Source organism: Emydura macquarii, unplaced genomic scaffold (genome assembly GCF_026122565.2).
Source record: "Emydura macquarii macquarii isolate MOO-44397 ecotype Brisbane River unplaced genomic scaffold, CSIRO-AGI_Emac_v2 contig_1644, whole genome shotgun sequence".
Taxonomy (NCBI): Eukaryota; Metazoa; Chordata; order Testudines; family Chelidae; genus Emydura; species Emydura macquarii.
The window spans coordinates 4,388,813-4,408,760 of record NW_027131781.1 but is presented as its reverse complement, the minus strand read 5'-3'; the positions used below and the strand labels follow the sequence as shown (position 1 = coordinate 4,408,760).

General features: G+C 41.6%; 1 protein-coding gene across 1 annotated transcript in view; it reads left to right on the top strand.

Moving 5' to 3' along the window:
* LOC137158273 (IQ domain-containing protein H-like) overlaps window positions 1-17,866 on the top strand; it is a 52,486-nt gene extending 34,620 nt beyond the window's left edge. Inside the window, exons 5-7 of the mRNA XM_067556058.1 lie at window positions 11-131; window positions 1,071-1,357; window positions 17,798-17,866. Of these exons, the coding sequence (XP_067412159.1) occupies window positions 11-131; window positions 1,071-1,357; window positions 17,798-17,866 (477 nt within the window). The remainder of the gene's footprint in view (window positions 1-10; window positions 132-1,070; window positions 1,358-17,797) is intronic.
* Window positions 17,867-19,948: the final 2,082 nt, after the last annotated feature.

Below are 19,948 nucleotides of genomic sequence, written 5' to 3'. Positions count from 1 at the left end.
GTTTCTGCAGGAACCAGCTTTGGTGAAGATCTCCCAGGAGCTCCCAGGCCTTTTAGCACAGCACGCACAGCCAGTCAATGAGAAACGATTTCCTACATGGGAAAAATTCCTCCAAACATTTCTTAGTCAAGGTAAATAAGACTGCAAAGTTCCGGTTAAGTATTATAATGGGTAATTATGCCATACTGTACACCATCTTCTTCTTAATCTTGGGCTTGTTTAAAAATGTTTTATTTCCACATTACTTTTAACTGTCCATTTGAGAATGATATATAGGCAATTATTCAATCACTCTTATATTCGGAGTGAATAAGGACCAACAGTTTTAATCTTGTGTTACGATACTGTTGCATTTGGCAAAGAAGCACAGCAGGAAATGTTAGCATGTGAACTAGTGGCATCCAAAACTATAAGTACAGTTAAGTCCTCTGAGTTATTGGTCAGGGAACAACTGTGGGAGTGTGGTTTTGCCATCCCACTGGAACAGAAAGTGAGTTGCATGTAGCACTAGTTGCCTATTCGGGAGGAATTCGGAAGGACCATATAACCCCCAAGCCATTCTCTGTCAGGCATGTTTAGTAAGTTTCTGGTGTGAAGTGCCCTGCAGTTATATTAAATTTGATACGTTCCATGGATTTCATTATCTATAGAAGAGTCAAGAGTACATCAGTATTCCCACTTGAGAATGGTTTGGGGAAAAGAGCACCCACTGTCACATTTAAGAATTGTATGAAAAGCATTATCATTTTATCATAGCTGAATAAAATACTATCGAATATGCAACAGCAACAGTAAGTTAACCCAGAATAACAGGACTGTTTGGCAATGTTTTCTCTATAACCAGCTACGCAGTATTGTTGTTAGAACACATACACTTCATTTTCTAAGAGATGCACAGGGGCTAGCTAGACAGTTCTTATTACGCTTATTTATTTGAAAGCATTTCTGTAGCAGTCCTCACCATAGTATCTGAGCACAATAGATGTTGGTTGGTTGAATTCTGTGCGACTCTGAAAATACAGGAGTTTGAATTCTGTTACAAATTTGACAAAAAATTCCTTTCTTACCAGGCGGTGTAATAGAAGCCTTTCCACCCTCAGAAAATATCACCAACCTTACAGTGGATATGCTGATAGAGCCAATGGGAGACATAAAGATAGTTTCATCTGGCGATCAGATTCATGCAGATAGTCCATTGCAGTCATCCGGCACCACTATTCCACAGTGTTCCATTGATCCAGCAGTTCTTAATTCATTATGTTTAAAAATTGGAGAGGCCTGCAAATCTAGAGGTGTCCTGGGCTACTTCTCAATTGACCTTGTAACTTTCATCCACCCACAAACAATGGAGCAGCAGGTGAGTTGGACAGAACTACATTACAACCTAGCATGTCAGAAAGATCAAGAAATAGCTGAAATACCCACAAGGCTGTAGCAGATCATGTGGAAGACATTACATTTAACAACTCATTGAGCTAATCAACTTTTCCCCTGCAGGCAACTTCTGACTTTTCTGTGCTTCCAATTCTCCATCGGTAAAATAGGAATAATACTCCCACCTGGAGCTTTTGTGAGCCTTAGATCAGTAATATTTGAAAGTGTTTTGAGTTCTTTGGATAGAAGCTGCTGTGTAAGTGCAAAATATCTTTTCCATAAATGTAGTAGTCATGAAAGTTACCAGACAGATGGTGACAGAGATTTTAACTCCACAGATTAGGTACCACACAAGCAATATCAGTGCAAGTGTCACGCTCCTCCATTAACATGCCTAAACCATATCTAGAAGAACCTCCTTCAGTCACTCTACCAATTCAATCATTGGTTCGTTTCAATCCTGGCATCTCTCTCGAGACTGACTACAAGAATTCCAGTAGAACCAGTTATAATGATGGGTTTTGCAATGTGGAATTTGTCTACTCTGTACTGTTCTGAAATCCCCCACTCATTTCACATAGCTGATGACTGATTAGATAGTTGTTACAGGCTGATGATTCCTGTGTCATACCAGCCTGGTACTGATTTGAAATGGTGACCTAGAGGTCTGATGCCCCATATTTAATTGCCAATTTCTGAGCCCTCTCTCCCCAATTAATATTTTAAAGGTAAAATGTTAGTATTAGCAGAATGTTGACTAGTTTGAACCACTGTTTTTTCTCTTAAAAATTCTATGGATTATGGTATGATGTTGAAGTAATTCAGCGTAAGAGTTTAGGTCCTGATGGTCTGTCACAATTCTGCAGAAAGGAGTCATTCTGTGGCTGCAGAATTGAGGAATAGATGGGGCCCTGATAATATTCTTCCCCTTTTTCCAGCCTTCTGAGGCAAAGGTCTGAGGAGAAGAGCTGGGCTTTGTATCATGCCCTGTCTGATGAATTGTGGAAGTGAGTTTCAGGGTACAGTGTATTGTACTGAAAATACCCTGACACCAGCTTTCAGATACTCAGATTTGGAGAGTATAAGATCAAGTGATATTGACTGATCTCAGCTGTTGCAGTGATATATGGAGAGAGAAGTGGTCTTTCAGAGAGCCAGGGCCAACCAAGGTCAGGTTTTAGATAGGAATTTTAAAAGTGCGACTTCATGAATTACGCCTAGAAGCAACTGTACTAAGAAGCCCAGTGTAGTTTTGGAGCTGTGGTGCAATGTACTACCTACAGCAGGCACAGTTAAGCAGATGAAGTGGATGAGAATGGTGATCAAACAGAATTCTGTGCAACCCTGCCTGGGAGAACCCTCACTGTGAATGAGCAATGGGATGTCTTTAAAGAGATAAAATCGGAACTGCTCATGTAACTCCATCTACCTCTGCCTGAGTGTGCAAGTCAATCAGCAAAACCTCATAGCGCTGCAATAAATCCAGCAGGCAGAGTATCAGTTTCAAAACACACTGCTGCCTACAGCAGCTGGGAGAGAACGAAGAGTAGCTGGGGCCACAGTCTTTCTTATCATCCAGCCCACTCACCATTCAGACCCCTCAGGGGCTGTGCTGCTCATTTTCCAGATGGTCCCAAGCCTGAAGCACCAAGGACCCCATCACCAAGAGCATGGATTTACAGAGGCAATGTACTCACAACTGCAGTTAGAGGTGAGTTACCCTCTGTGTAGCATATTTTGGGAGTCAGGCACTGCATCAGTAGGTGACTAAGGAATTACTTTGAGTGTGGGCTGAAAACAATCATACAATTTTTTATTCCATTATTTTAGTATCTTTTCTGGAAGGACTCAGAATGCAAATGACCCATCTAATTTTATTAGCAATTTTCAACATGTTTCAAGCTAACTTTTATTCCATATTCATTTCCTTTTCCTTCTGGCATGAACAGGGCTGATCAGCTTTGACAAATCATGGGACAAAATATTGATCTTGTCTTGTGTTTTGCTGATCTTGAGTGATCTTGCATTTGTTTTGTATACAAGGTCAGATTTCTCTGTCATAATGTCATCTTCCACCAAAAAAGTCCTAATAATGAAATTCTGACTATTCTGGATATTTTCTTCTTTAAAAGAAAGGAAGTCCGGTTATTAAATTAAATTAAAGGGGGCATTGAGATGAAGGGGTTTTGCAACTTATACAATTGGCCAACAATGAAGGCCAGGTTTAGAGACCGAAAACTAATGATAAAACTTTAACAAAAAGGTGAAGTCATTGCAGGTTGTTGTGAGCATGCTATATAGTTGTTGGGTACAAATACACATGTTCAAAATTAGGACATGTATCAAAATACTAACACTAGGTCCCAGTTGTACTTAAGCCTCAGAACCCAAAGCTGATTACGTCACAAACTGACAGCGTCTCCCTGTCTGCTGGCTCCTTTCCCATTGACTCCTGGTTGTAGAGACACCTAATTATCTAAGCAAGGTAGTTGTCTCCCAAGGGGCTTGGATAATTAAGACTGTACTGTATTTATAAGTCACAACTGCATATATTAACATATTTATTTAATCGGGTAAACTATGCAATATGGTTGGGGTTTTCAAAGGAGCTTATGAGAATGACATGCCCAAATCCATTCAATGGAAATTGTGTGCCTACCTCCTATAGACTGCTTGGAAAATCCCAGCCAATGTGCTTTGTGCAATCAGGAGGGGGAAAGGCCTAAATACAGGGGTTTCATTTAAAATCCAGCTGTTACCACAGAATGGTATCTGTTGGCAAAAGTTGACTCTGTAATGGCACCATTGTTATGACAATCGTATTCTATTGTCAAGGTAGAGCGATTTAGTTATCTGATACCACTCTGTGATATTAACTTTGAAATGGGGACCACTGTATGTACATGATCCAAAATATGTATGTGCTCAAGAGGTTTGATTCGGACTGTCCTATAAATTAGCTGCATTGGATCACTTCCATGAAAAGTTTAAAAACAAACAAATAAAAAGGTTAAAGGGTGAAATCCTGTCTCCACTGAAGTCAGTTGGAGTCTAGAAACACTTTCAAGATTGTATTAAGGTTGTGACACATCATGTTAGAAGCCAGGAAAGTTAAAATTAATTACTGCTGTTTGTTCTTTTATTATCCCTGTCTGTTCTGCCTTGTTTTCCCTCCGTTTTTCCCCTCAGTGATTCTACCTTAAAATTTCCTACATTTGTCAGCTCGCACCACAACTTTAGCATTATTTAAGCAGAGTTTTTTAAACTTAATTAGATATAGAGGCAATTAATGATGCCATCTGTCTTGTTGTGAGAGAGAGAGAGAGATTACACAAAAGATTGTGCTTCTAAAAGCACTATTTTTTGGCAAACAAGAAATCCTGTTAGACTCTTAGAATGCTCTCACGCTAATTTCAGAAGTACCCGTTTTAATGCAGTAGCTAAAAGGCTCAAATAAATTTTCTGGAAGCACTGTACACTTAGGCATCCTTTCAAAGTTATATTTTACAGAAAATATCAGATGATCTATTGTTTTTTCAGTAAAACTAAAAATTAAATATATAATTGAACATCTGTTACCAATACAGTCTAACAGTATTTAAATACTTTAAAATCCCTGAAACCTTCATAAAGTTATACATATCTTTTACATAAACACAACTCTTCAAGCAGTGTTAGGGCCTGATTTTCAACTGTGGGTGAAATGGGTGCAAACACACATACTGTGCATGAGCAAAAACCTTTGCATTTGCACACGCAGACTGAGCAGCTGCACACTAAAGAGGGTGTGCGCATGTGTGGGTGGGTGTGTGCAAATGAGGGCTTGGAAACGGTGCGTGTGTATTTGAGGTTTTGAAAATTTTCCCCTTAGAGATTTTTAAACTCCATATTTCTCTCTTCCAAGCATGGTATAAAATCTTTCACTTGGTTTTTCAAGACAAAGGGTTTCCTTGCAACACCCATACTTTGTCATGTTGTTCTGTGTCTCATTTATGCTGCTTCTGTATATGAGTTGTCGGTGGCGGAATAAATAACACAGGCTGTCCATCAGACAAGCAGAACCAATCCCAGGTTAGTTATCGTGCTGGCTGGGAGAGTCTACGGTCCGGATTGTGATTGTCCCATGCGGGAGTGGGGACATGGAGACTGCAGTGAGCCTTACCCACCTCATCAGGGCCTGTCACAGTTGAAGTGCCTGCACTTAGGGGAATAGTGGGACCTGTCTTTCCATGCAACCCGTGGGGTGCACATTGACCAAGAGAAGAGGAAAAAGAGGAAATGGTCTTACCCTTATCCCCGGGCCATGTGATCATCCGAAAGGATGAGGAAGCCTGGGAAGCGGTCCTCCTCACCAGGCCATGTGATGGCTTTGTGCCTCCGTGGGGTGCAGTCCTTCCCATAGTTCCCAGGACGGGGCAGCTCTGCACCATTCTGCATTTGGACCAATACCTAAATGGCGCAATGTGAACGGAATGGCCAAGAAATCCTAGGCTGAAAGGTACAGGATGACGTAAGGTGCATTTTCTTCTTGTGTTCTGGAGTGTGGTACGCACTCAAGTCCCTGCACTGAGTTGAGAACACATCCCTTCATAAGATACTATTGCCTTCTCAAATAGACAAAATCCGCCGGCTGATATTGAATGCAATTTATTCTCAGACAGTTTAACGTGTGATAGAAGTACTTGTTTCTCTTGGTTCCTCCAATCTGTTCACGCCCCCTCTTAGCCCTGTCCTTAACCATCAGTGATCACTTCAATCTGTCATTATCTGGGCAGTCTCTAACTAGCTCACTTCTCTCACTTTCCAAATCTAGCAGGCCGTTTGCTTCATGTATTGTCCGATGTTCTCCCCTCCCATCGCCCAGCCCTGCCAGATGGGTCTCCAAGACTTTCTTGGAGCAAACTCTGTTCCTCTCTTATCTTCTCTCCTCCGAGATCCCATCTTGTATCAGACATCCTTCCAGGGAAGTCACCACGTCGAGGCCTCACAGCTCAGGCAGGCTCAGCAGCTCCTGAACCGGCCATCTCTCCCACCCACGCCGGGGGACCCCACCCACGCCAGTGGAGCCTCATGGAACACCTCACTTGTGAGGGAAGGGATGGAATTCCTTTCAGTCCTGAATCTGAGTCTGATTTTTGGATAGCTCAAGAATGAGGCAACATGAGGCCTACCACTGAATGCATTGTGGGCCCCCTCCCCCCCCGGACTCAGAATTTAGCACTAGAGTAAGTTCAGGACTGCGTCTGCTGCAGGGAAACACACCACTGCCACCGTGTGCAGTAAAAGCCAAGGTAGTGACATTGTGAGAGAGCACAGAGAGCTGTAGACTTGACAGAGGATTCCACCTTCCTTTGAGTTACAGATCTCTGTCTACACCCGGTGAGTCACCCATTTGGGAAAGGGGTATGGAGCCAGGCCACTTCTTCCAATATCTGGGGAGGAGCCAGAGCAAAAACACTGGAAGTGCATGACGTGGACAGACTGGATCGTTTCTGATTTCATCCCTCTCCATTTTCCAAGCCTCACCTTTCAAGGGCAGGGCCTGGCCTCCTCTGAATACAGTCCAGCGCACTGTTGAGTCTCTTACCATGGATCCCAATCCTGTAGATACTTATGCTCATGTGATCCCATTCGGCTGCATGGGATTGCTCACATGTGTAAAGTTACTCATGCACACATTTGGAGGACCTGGGACTTAGATCATCTCTTCTCATATTGGTCTCATAAACTACACATTTCTGCTTCCTATACGCTAGTAGTGAGAGTGCCCTGATCAGGTTGCTCAGATCAAGACCTTTCTTGAGCCTATTCTGCACATAAATTAAGACCTAATTTAAAAGCTCACTAATGTTTTATATAAGCAATAACAGTCCAGGTATGGGGCATTTCCTGGGGATTAATGACCAGTTGGTGGCCTAAAGCAAATCATCATTCACATTTTGTGCACTTACAGAGAATTAATACCTACCTCATTGGCTAGTCAGATCACAAAAGTAGGGGCATTTGTCTGCAATTCAGATATTTATGGCATAGCAAATGCCTCTTTGTGTAATGAAGCAACATAAGGAGAGGGATTCTCTATCACGCTATGACTACCTTGAAAACCCTGGAGCTTGCCTGGGAAGAACTCCACTGGCAAATGCACTCTATAGAACAGCTATGGACTGCCCTGCACAGGTCCCACCCCCTTGCAAGCCCAGCACATCACAGGTGGGGGGGAGAGAGCAGCCCAGTTGGGAGGGGTGCATTGTAATTTAGAGGAGACGGGCTACTAAAAGTGCTAGCGTGGTTGAAAGCCCCATTTGCACTTCTTCCCCCTGGACTATGTGTCTCTGTGCTGCACTTCCAGAGGGCACAGCACAATTTCAGCCAAAAGGTCTGAGCAGTTCTGTATATTCCAAAGATGTTAGCAGAGGTACATTTTTAACACTGATTTGACTATTTATTGCTTTTGGGGTATTGATACATATTAATTTTATTTACAAAACACCCTTCTGCAAAAACTCTTGGGGCACTGCACAACATGAAAACATGATCAAAATACAATCCACATGCCTTAATCTACCCTCACTAAAAATCACCTGTTAAAAACAGCTGAGCTGGGGCAGGGGTCTGATACCAAGAGAAAGAAAAGAGTAGTGATGGGAGTAGAAACAAGGCATCACAATAAGATGGAAGAGATCAGAAGAAGAGATCTCTGACCATAATTTTTAAAAAAATCCAAAGATTGAAGACAAAATCTTTAACGAAAGCTGCACCATAAAGTGTGTACAGCTGATGCGTTTCTTACTGTTAGGGAAGCCAGAGGCCTTTAAATGCTGGTTTACTTTATTTGACAAGATCTGTTTTCTTTTTTGTTTTTATAAGTGCTCTGTTTTCAAGAGTTTTATAAAGGCCAACGTCAGTCTCCAAACACAAATAAGGTCATGGTATTTATTAGCGAAAACAAACGTATTGTAAAATATATACAAATCTGCATGTATACATATTGTGTACAGTACAAAAATGAATGTTACACATCCAGAAATTATCCTTGAATGCAGTAATGGAAACAACAGAGTTCAAATGTGTTCTTTGAGAGAGGAAATATTAATAAAAAGAAGCATTTATATTTTGGATAGTGCAAACAAAGTGATGCCTGGTGTACTTTTCATCACAGACTCCAGCCTGGCTCACAGCAAATGCTATTTCTAGTAGGAGTTTAAAAGTCAGAAAACAAAATGTTTTATAAATAACAACAGTATTATTTTGATGATAAAGCGAATGCAAGCCCATTCAGGGTAAGTTACATAGCAACCCTGGGTTAGAGAGCTCACCTGACATTTGTACAGTGCCCTTTTTCAAAGATCGCAGCAAACTTTATATAAAAGGATCATTGAGATGCAGCCACTTCTGGGGGTTAGAAGGTGCCATTCTCATTTGAACAGTACATAACGGTTTAGGAAATAAAGGGAAGCCTGCTTTATCTAACTAACTACTACAAATGAAACTTTTAAGTAGGCCATTATCCAATGGAATTTAGCTTGAACATCTCATGGGTGCCATCTCTACTGTGAAAAATGTGAGGTGACTTTTAAGGACGGCAGTGGTCAGAATATTTGGTTGAGTTCTCTCACCTGAATGATGGCACCTCAACAACATTGTCCTTCCTTACACCACTGCAGCACTCAGAAGGAAGGATGCCACCTATTGAGTCATGAATACTAACTGCAGCACCCCAGTTTTTCTTAGATGTTCCCTATTGATCAGACCTGACGGTGCTTAGCTTGAGATCTGATGTGAGCTCAGGTAGTTCAAGTGAGCAAGGGATTTTGTGAACTTTGCCATAGATAATCTATAGAAAATATAATGTAATGTAGTCTTACTAAATACTGCTTTCAAATCCGTTCATCTACTAAACTCTACCGTCTTTCTAAATACATTATATTTACATCAGCATTTATTTAGTATTTTTTTTAATAATAATCTTCGGGCCAAGGTCTGATCTAAATGTAAATCTTCATTATAGTTATCCTGGTTTTCACTAACTAAGTAACTAAGAGCAAAATTAGGCTCAGGTCTTAATACCTGTTTTATGAATTGTTACAAGAAATTTAGACAATTTTGAGCATCCTTCAGGAAATCAGCATTTCTGAAATGTTCTTGTCGTACAACAGAAAAGGCTAGCAGAGATTCAGAATTCTTCTGCAGAATAATTGCAGTGATCTCTTGTGCTGGAGAGTTATGCGTTGCACTGTATGGAAAGTTAATGTGTAGAATTATAAAACACCTCGCTGAACATGAGATGATAGGGGGCAAACCGGCATGGCTTCTGTGAAGTGAAATTGTGCCTTTCTAATCTTAGAATTCTTTGAACATGACAACAGAAAATTGGATAAAGGAAAACTGGCCGACATAATATATTTGAACTTTCAAAAAGCTTTGGCAGAGTCCCTCATAAGAGGCTATTAAGGAAACAAAATAATCATGGGGTGAGAGGTAAAGTGGTGTCATGGATCAGAAACTAAGAAACAGGAAACAAAGAGTAGGAACAAATAGTCAATTTTCAACAAGGCTTAACAGTGCGGTGGAGAAAGGTTCTAGGACTGCACTAGGACCTGTGTTGTTTAATAAATGTATGGCCTGGAAAAGAGGATGAGCAGTAAATCGGCAACATTTCCAGTTCAGGTTAGTCGAGACGGCTTGATTCTAGTGGGATTACTGCTAGGGCAAGGTACTATTCAGCATTCAAAACAAACATCTAAACTTCTTGATGGCCAATTTATGTCCATTTTTGTCCATTTGTTCTTATGTCCATATTGGGCCTTAACTTAAATAACTTCTCTCCCTCCCTGGTATTTATCCCTCTGATGTATTTATAGAGAGCAGTCATATCTCCCCTCAGCCTTCGTTTGGTTAAGGTGAACAAGCCAAGCTCTTTGAGTCTCCTCTCATAAGTTAGTTTTCCATTCCTTGGATCATCCTAATAGTCCTTCTCTGCACCCGTTCCAGTTTGAATTCGTCTTTTTTAAACATAGGAGACCAGAATTGCAGTATTCCAGATGAGGTCTCACCAGTGCCTCGTATAAAGGTACTAACACTTCCCTGTTTCTACTGGAAATATCTTGCCTAATGCATCCTAGGACTTCATTAGCCTTTTTCACAGCCGCATCACATTGGTGGCTTATAGTCATCATGTGATCAACCAATACACCGGGGTCTGTCTTCTCCTCTGTTATTTCCAACTGATATGTCCCAGGTTATAGCAAAAATTCTTGTTATTAATCACTAAATGTATGACTTTGCACTATTAAATTTCATCCCATTTCTATTACTCCATTTTACAAGGTTGTCCAGATCATCTTGTATGATATTCCAGTCCTTTCCTGTGTTGGCAGCACCTCCCAACTTTGTGTCATCTGCAATTTTATTAGCACACTCCCACTTTTTGTGCCAAGGTCAGTAATAAAAATGTAAAATAAGATTGGTCCAAAGACCAATCCCTGAGGAACTCCACTGGTAACCTTCCTCCAGCCTGACAGTTCACCTTTCAGTATTACCCATTGTATTTCCCCTTTAGCCAGTTCCTTATCCACCTTTCAATTATCATATCAATCCCCATCTTCTCCAATTTAACTAATAATTTTCCATGTGGAACTGTAATAAATGCCTTACTGAAATCCAGGTAGAATAGATCTATTGTATTTCCTTTGTCTAAAAAATCAGCTATCCTCTCAAAGAAGGAGATCAAGTTGGTCTGGCACGATCCAACTTTTGTTAAACCATGTTGTATTTTATCCCAGTTACCGTTCACCTCTATGTCCTTAACTATTTTCTCTTTCAAAATTCATTCTAACACCTTGCATACAATTGAGGTCAAACTAACAGGCCTGTAGTTTCCTAAACCACCTTTTTCCCCTTTCTTAAAATAGGAACTATATTAACAATTCTCCAGACATAGGGTATGACCCCCAATTTTACAGATTCATTAAAAATCCTTGCTATTGGGCTTGGAATTTCAAGTGCCTTTAATATTCTTGTAAGGAAATTATCTGGGGCCCCCAATTTAGTCCCATTAAGCCGTTTGAGAGGTTGAAAGGATTGGAACTTTACTGTTTAGAGAGGAGAGTGATACGAAAAGACGTGACAGAGGTATACAAAATAATGAATGGTATAGAGATAGTAAGTCAGGCACTTCTGTTTCATCATTCATAATACAGAGACAAGGGAACAGTCAATGAAAGTGACAGGCAATAAAAAATTTAAAACTGAAACAAGAAAGTTGTTGTTTGCCAAATTCATAATTGACCTGTGGAACTCACTGCCACAATGTGTCATTGATGCCAAGAGCGTAGCAGGATGTTAAAAAGAACTGAACATGGATGTGGAGAATGCGGACCGATACTGATTAGATATTTATTAGATAGGATAAAGTATTAGGAGACATGTATGGAGTGCAATGGTCATTTAAGGCTGTAGAGGACGGCACTTGCAGCCAGCACTATTCCAGTCTAGATGAACTAATAAAGACAGACTTGTGGGACAAGAAGGGCAGCTGCTGGAGAGCAGAAGCAGCTTCTGAGAGTCAGTAGAGGGTTTAGGAAGGAAGCCAAACTACTGCCTGTGTTTGGGGATTGAGGCCCAAATCCACAAAAGTATTTAGGCTCTTAACTTCCATTGATACCTTTGTGGATCTGGGCCTGAGACTGGAGTGCTTAAGTGCAGGATGAGTTGGAACTCCCTTCTTCCCTCAGCCCAGAGGGAATGCTGGTAAATGAATGGCAGGACTTGTAGACCAGCCTAGCAAGGCATGCTGGGAAGAGGATAGGGTATTTCAGCAACGTCAGGAAAAGGAATGAGTGTGGAGCGTGATGGAGTTACTTGTAGTTTCTCAGAGACAGGGTTATAAACTGCCATTCTGGTTCCTGGATCTGGACCCTCCTTCCTGAATTTGGCCAAAGGATGGAATCCCTGAGGATGGGAAATTTGTTTGGTTTTGAACTTTTGTCACAAGCTCCTCTGATCAGTGTGTGTCTTTACAGAAGGACTGGGAAACAGGTTCCCTGGGGAATTCTCCCCATGTCTTCCAATTTCATTTCCCTTGGATTTCATCCTGATACCCACTGGGGAGAGTCTGTGTTCTCAATACGGAAGCCTGAGAGAAAGAAACCCTTCAAAGAGGTTGTTTGTTTTGTTCTCTAGGGCCTTTTCTTCATTTGGCCCAGTATTGCCGATCTTGAGTCAGGCCCTAAAAAGAATAATGAGATTGGCTTTAAAATCATGACATTTTAACAGTTCTGATGTTTATAGCATTAAAGCTGAAGATTTAAAATAACATTACTGTAGCTGAAAGCCTGTAATAGACTTATCAAGTGGATTTTACAGTCTTATACTTGTTTGTTATTTGACAATGGACAGGCATGTGGACAGCTGTAATCACTACTATTCTTTGGGTAAGAATCTGCGCATCTTTTACCCCATTTTCCCCACCTTGTCTTGTTTGTTGTTGACAACTTGCCTTTTTGACGGTAAGCTCTTTGAGGCAGGCATTGTCATTTATTTGGTGTTTGCAGAGTATCTTGCACAATGGGGCCTAACTTTATTATGGGCTTTTAGTGCGACCGCAGTATAAATGTTAATAACAATAATAAAGTAATTGGGGTGCATTACAGTCATGTGACCAATACAAAGATTTCCCAGATTCTTCTTAGTACCGCATAGAGTTTTCTTTGTGCAATTTTCAAACAGGTTCCACACCTTTCCCTTTAACTGTGTTCACATCATACAGCCAGCTAGCCAGAGCTTAAAAAGTTGGTCAGAGATGACACTGGGCTATCAAGATAACTGCCACTAGATGGCAACCCGATAAGATACTGTCTGCAATCCTTGCTAAAATATTCAATTCCATTGTGAATTTTAAAAGTAATAAAAACAAGCTCTCTTCTCAAAGCCCAAGTTGCATTAATGTTTTACTAATTGACATTTTTACAGTGTCATCCAACCACTTCTTTAAAAATAGCAGGTGTGCTCTTTACAATAATGTAGACGTCAATACTAGATGCAGATAAAACAATTAAACTGGAGAAAGAAAAGCTATAATTTAGTAACTGTTTAAGAATTTATGTTTTCCTGCCCTTCCTAAGTTTATATTTTAAAGCTGAAGCGTTTTCATGGCAGCTGTAAATAATTACACTATAATTGTGACTTTATTCACTTGAGATGGCTTTATCATGAGGTGCAGCCTGTGGAGCTCTGCATCTTAAAGAAAGCATCTCCTTGCAGTGTTCAGCAGAGTTTGCATACCAGAGATCTTTTGTAAATGATGCCAGATCCTAAGTTTAAACCTTCCCACCCGTAACGTTTTCTTGGCCATGCAGTCAATACGTCTTATAGATTGAACCTCTGATTTTTCCAATGGCCACTGTTGAAAGATTGAGAATTCTGAAAAATCTGAGTTCTCCCTTGTGTAGGCCCAACTCAAAAGCCCAATGATCCTTTTTGAGGGTGTTCAAATTCTCAATCCCAAATTAGCAAATAGTCTCTATCTTTATAATAGGACAGTGCAAAACCCCAGATGTGAGTATCTCTAAACTTTGGGAGGTTTGAAATACAAATGGCAGTTTTAAAGCTTGGATCCATCATCTTCACAACAGAGTTCTGTTTTGGTTAAACTTCCGAACACGACTCTGTTGCTGTTAATAAGAATTACACACATTTATTGAAGGGAAATAGCACCTCTAGTTTGGCAATATTTAGATGGTGACAGAAACCTCTGAAAGCCCTGAAATTTCAAGTTAAAGTTGACTGCATTACTTTTTAACTTGTCACATGGTGGGTTCTGGGCACTGCAGGGGCCACAGATCAGTTTATGACGTCATGCATCGGATGCCCTTCATTGCCTAGATGCGCCAGGGAAAATTAGGAAAATGCGGCCAGGCTTAAACATTAAATGTTCATTACTTTCATGGTTGTGTCACTTTTTGTACTTTACTTATATGTGGCCTCTTTTTTATAGTAGCAGCTGACTGACAGGAGGAGATACCTCACCTTCTTATTAACTGCTAGAAAATACCTGACCTGAGCAGTCACCATTGCGTTTATGAACCACGCGAATATACAAATACAATGAACAAAACGAAGTCTGAGATTTTTCAAAGCATTCTGGGGGATTTTGACACCCATCTTCCATTACAATTAAAGGAAAATATGTCAAAATCCCATAGACCACCTAGGAAATAATTATCCTTTTGTGCTGAAAAGTTAAGAGCTGACTAGCACGGTCCCTGTGGACACAGTTCCATTTACAGTACTAGTCTCGTCCTAGTCACTAAACACTAGTTCAGTTACCAGCAGGGAAACAGGACTCCATTCTCCACCAGGCTTTAGATTGACACTCGTGTGGGATCTTTTCAATAATTCCCTTTTCTGATTTGTTAAAATGATGTAGCAAAAGAACTTTGGCTGTAGCTACAAGCTACCTTTAAAAAAAAAAAAAGAAGTCGGTCATGTGTTTGCCTTTCTTCTGTCTTACGCTTTGGCTCTGTGGATTGTGGCTTTCATTGAATAAGTGGGTGGTATCAACCAGGTACAAGCTGGGATCACATTTCAGTCACCTCTGTTGCTTCTCACAATGAAGAAGGACTGTTCAGTTTTTACAGACTTCATAGAGATCGCCACGGTCTGTCACAGCGAGCGAAAGGAAGATCATTAGAGTAGATGAGAGAAATGATTTTTCATGCAGTCTGGTTAGTTTAGAACTTGTTTTATATAGACTCCGCAATAATAATTGGCTTTATAGGGCCTGATCCAAAGCCCGTTGTAGTCAGTGAGAAGGCTTCCACTGACGCCCGTGGCCTTTGGATCAGAGCCATATAACTCTGTTAATCAAATACTGCAGCAGATAGAAACGTCAAACTTCACTTGTTTCACAGTTCTCACTCCCACAGCTTAGCAGGGAAGAGAAACCTCACTTAGAAGCAGGAGCCATGTGTTTGTTTTCCTTGCTGAGCTGAGGCAGTAGGTGCAATTGGAAATCAGCAGCGTCCCAGGATCTGTTCTCCAGGCCCGGCTCTTTCCTTTAGTATCTCCTCTTTCTTTTACTCAGAGGTTTGGGGGTTTGGTTTTGGTGTTTAGAGTCCTTTGTAGGGCTTCACTCTGATTCTTTTTTCCGCTGTCCTCTCGATCTGCATTGTCTGCTTCTCCGTCTCTCTTTTTCAAACAAAACATTAGCGGGTCTTGCCCTATTTGGCGTTCTTTCCCTTTCCTACTTCCACCAGGTGGTGACGAGCTACAATTGCCCTTAGGCATGCTTCGTACCACCTTGTGCTGCAACTTTCTTGAGCTAAGCAGGGTTTGGGCCTGCTCAGTACTGGAGTGGAACCTTCAAGCAAATACCAGGTGTGGTGGGAAGTGCTGTAGAGATTCTTTGGTGGCATTCTTTCCTCTGGGCGTGGCGCTCTGGGCCACCGAGCTGTTGGAGGTGTTGCTTGTGGGCTGAACTGCAATGCCAATGTCCTACCACTTATGGTAAAGTTGCCATAACACTTGTGTGGGCATTAATTCCCACTGTCTGGCCAAATTCCAGCTCCGATTATCACACCCTTCCACCCAGCATTCCTAGCAGTCCCACTTAGCTCACGTGATCTTCCCTTTCCCACCTGAGTTGTTGCATTTTGTACTGACATGGCTGCGTTTTTAGCAGAGGGTGAAGCCCTGTGTATATCGGTTTGGTATGAAAGATGCTGAGTATGTTGTTAATAGTAAGGGATCATTTCCCTTCCATTAATGCCACCAGACATTTGCTGCTCTGCTCTTCACACTGGGCAGCACTTCACAAGTCAATCAGCAGAAAGAGTAGCCAGCAGCAGAGGTGCTGCAGAATTGAAGGGGGCTTCAAAGCAAAGAGCCTGTGTGCATTCTGCTACCCAGGCTAGTATCTTGGGAAGAGGAGGACAAAGGCAGTGGAAGAGAGAAACTCTACTGGGCAATAGGCATTCCTAAACTATTTGTTTCCTAGACATGGCATGTACATGCCAGGCACAGATACACCCTGAAAAACAGAAGGTTTCCTTGCTTTCCTAGTTTCTGTCCACTTGCTCAAAGGTTATAGATTTGTATTATTTCAGGTTCTTCTCCCCTGCTGCTGCTGCTGCTGGCAGCTCCAGCCACATTGATTTAGCTCAGTGCTCTGCATACAAAAAAGCCCTTTCAATGCAGTGGAAACAGGTATTCCTGGCATGCGCCTGATGAGCCCTCCAGGGAAAATGAAAAGTCAACACCTATGGAATCCTCTTTGACTAGAATTCTTTAGCGTCAGATTTAAAGGATTCTATTCCTTTTTCTTTTTTATTATAATTAATCTGAGGCTATTACACCTAGGGGACACCTGCTAACTCCAATGCATGTGCTCAGTATAATGTTACAAGTGCTACTCATTTCCATTTGAGAGTGTATGTCTCTATCACCAGTGAAAGGTGCCAGATGGCTAGGCCTGCAAACGGACATCCGCTCTGCATCCCCAGAACAAGCCCACCACAGGCAGATTTGCCGTGCTGCTCTCCTCAGGAGCCTCAGCCTCACTGAATCCATATCCTCACGGTTGAGGTTGTTTGTCGTTATCAATTGCTATGAATTTTGCAAAGGGCCTATCTGACCAGTGCGACCTGGAGTGAGACTTCCGGCTCATTTCATATCGGACTCTGACTAGCTGTTGGATGGTAACATCTGTTGGTCACTAATGACCTGGGCTGCATATGCACTAGTAATATGAAAAATTGTGTCCTATCAATCCCATGGAAACTAGGGGCAAGAGTCGCACAGAAGTCTCTGTCTCTCCTTCGCGTTGCTCCAGCAGTGCACAGGGGACCTAAAACTGAATGATAGGGACACTTGTGGATTTTTCTATCATAGTGTAAAGCCAACGTAGCTAGTTTACGCCACCTGATCTCCCTTCTTTCCCCTACGTTGAGGGAGTTCCAGGAAATGGCCACAGTGGGATGTGCTCTGGCAGTCGTGATCCCGTGAAACTGTCCCAGGGGAAACATCCCAGCTGGCATCAATTAGTGACCATTTGGTTCCTCTGACTTGCAAGAGGGGTGGTTCAGCCCTCTGGCCAAGAATTAGAGGAGGTAGAAAGGTGGCTTGGGGTCATCATTGCCTTCCTCCTCCCTGAACTCAGTGTTGTTGATGACTGAGCCCTCTATTTTAAAAATTGTGTCATCTGCAACTTTAATGACAACCCTTTTAGCCCTGGAATGTAATAATGACTTAAACTTGCTGTAGGTATTTGGCCCCATCCTGTAGAGTAACAGAAAACAATATCTCGCCTATAGAATTCTGTAGGATGGTTAAAGAGAACCATGGTTAGAGGTGATGGACGTCATTCTGTTACATGCCGTAGGTTTTAAGAGTCCAACTCTTGAATTGAATCCATTTATTCTTATAGAACTTTTTCATAAGGGTAAAATCATCTTGGGATGATGAAGCAGTGAGCATTGGATGTAAGGAACGTTGATAGACTGTAATGCTTCCAGTATTCAGCCCAGTCCAATGACTTCTGGGTATGGAGGCTGCCCTGCCCATAGGCCTTCTGTGGCTAGCATGCAATCTTATAGCCCTTCCCCTGAGCAGGGAGCTGAGCTGGGCTAACTTCTCATTCACTGAGGACTCTGTAATGCCCCTGGGTCTCAGAGTGGTGGGTGGGAATGTGCCTAGCTTGCCTGTTAGAGCCAACATTACATGCTGTGCATTTTGTTCAAATTATACGAAATGTGCCAGGCTGAAGTTGATGGGTCTGTTCTGTAGATGTAAACATAAATAAATGTGGTCTACACACACTTTACAATTAAAGTCACAGGAAAATAGTTGCTGACAAAGCTTGTATGATTCTGTTACTTGTTACAAAAACATGTAACATCACCATTTTTGATATTGTCTATTTGAATTTCCATCATGTTTTGATAAATTTGTCATCTGCTAATGACTATTTCAAGATTGGCGGCTACATTTCTTTAAGGGTTTGTCTCTTGTTAAGTGGAAGGCCAGGTTCTTTACTCATTGTCAGAACATGACTTCGAATGTCCAAAGCCACATCATTATCCACTGATCAGGTACAAGAAGAGCAGTGGCAGTGTAAGCAAAGCTGCCTTCACGTTTCAACCCTATTTTGGAGGAACCGCCTCCAGGGGTGAGGGATTAATTGTCTCACAACTTATGAGATCTTTGCCTCCTTCCCCATTCTGAGGCTTCCAGCAAAGCTTTCACTTAGCGCTGACGTTGATTGTGATTTTACTGCTGTGGCACTGGAAACTGGCCGGAGATCACCAACTCATTTCACATGGGTCACCAAGCAGGCATTGGAAACTAATGACTGTTGGCCAGTGTTGGGACAGATTTGAACCAATGAACTGAAGATTTTCTGTAATCCTTGCTCCTCTTACTCAAGCCATCTAGTTCTCTCTCTATTTGTAGAATACTTATTTTAGATTCTAAACCTAATTCCCACGCAATTAAGGATATATTTGCTAATCTTGATTTACTACTCATACTTATGGAAATGCATTTAATATGAATTCATCATGAACTACTCGTGCTGTAAAGATGTAGCTCATCTGAAGGGTTATCACATGCTGAAATCATCTAAAGCCGTTGTATTTTGAAAGTTCCTTCTCACCTCTGTAGAAAGTGATCATGTCAGACTACCTTTTTAGGGAAAATTAAAACATTGTAATTGGTGAAAGTTTCCTCTGTTATTAAGCAAAAGCAGCCATCAGCATCTGATTTGTATTTTATACCATGTAGCAGGAAATATTTAAATTGACAAATAGCATATTTAATAGCGCAACAGATACTTGGCAGTTAGTTATTAACAACTGTTACAGCTGTGATTTATTTGCTGTTATGAAAAGGGCATTACTATGTGAATATGATTCAGAAATTAGCTCCAGTTTAGCAAGAGGCCTTGGCTGCCTGACCTCTTAATATCCTTATAATGATGCCATTTACCATTCAAAAGCTTATTCAAGTCACTTGCTGCTAGGTTTGTTTTAAAGGAGTCCACTCTAGGGCAGATATTTTATCTATGTTAACAGATCTGATTGCGGGGTTAGGCACGTGGATTTTTCTTAACGTGCCAACTGTAGGAGCAAAATTCTGTACAGGCTTCTGTGAGTACGGCCATCTGGAAGAGAGGAAGATTCAAAGAGCCTTCCTAGCTGCAATGTGTCCCTGTGCTCCCCATAGCACAAGATGAAGTTAGTGCCACTGCCAGCAAAAGTCACCTAAAAGGGGGTGGGAGGTTTTCTTCCTCCATTTCACCCCCTGCACTAGCCACTACAGCTGGCTATGCTCAAAGGGGGTAGATGGTACACCCCCTTCAGGTGTGGCACTGTAGCTTCCCTCCCTATCTGTGTGCTCCTTAGAGCTCCAGGAGGCATTGTACAGGCGTCAGCCATGAATCTTGCAAGAGCTGGGGCTGGGACAGTCGCCTCTGCAGCATCCCAACGTGAGATGGCTCTTAAAAGTATAAGAGCCCCAAGTCTTCCTGCTAATATGGTTACATTTCCGTTTCCTACAGTGAAAGCGTATTACTATTATC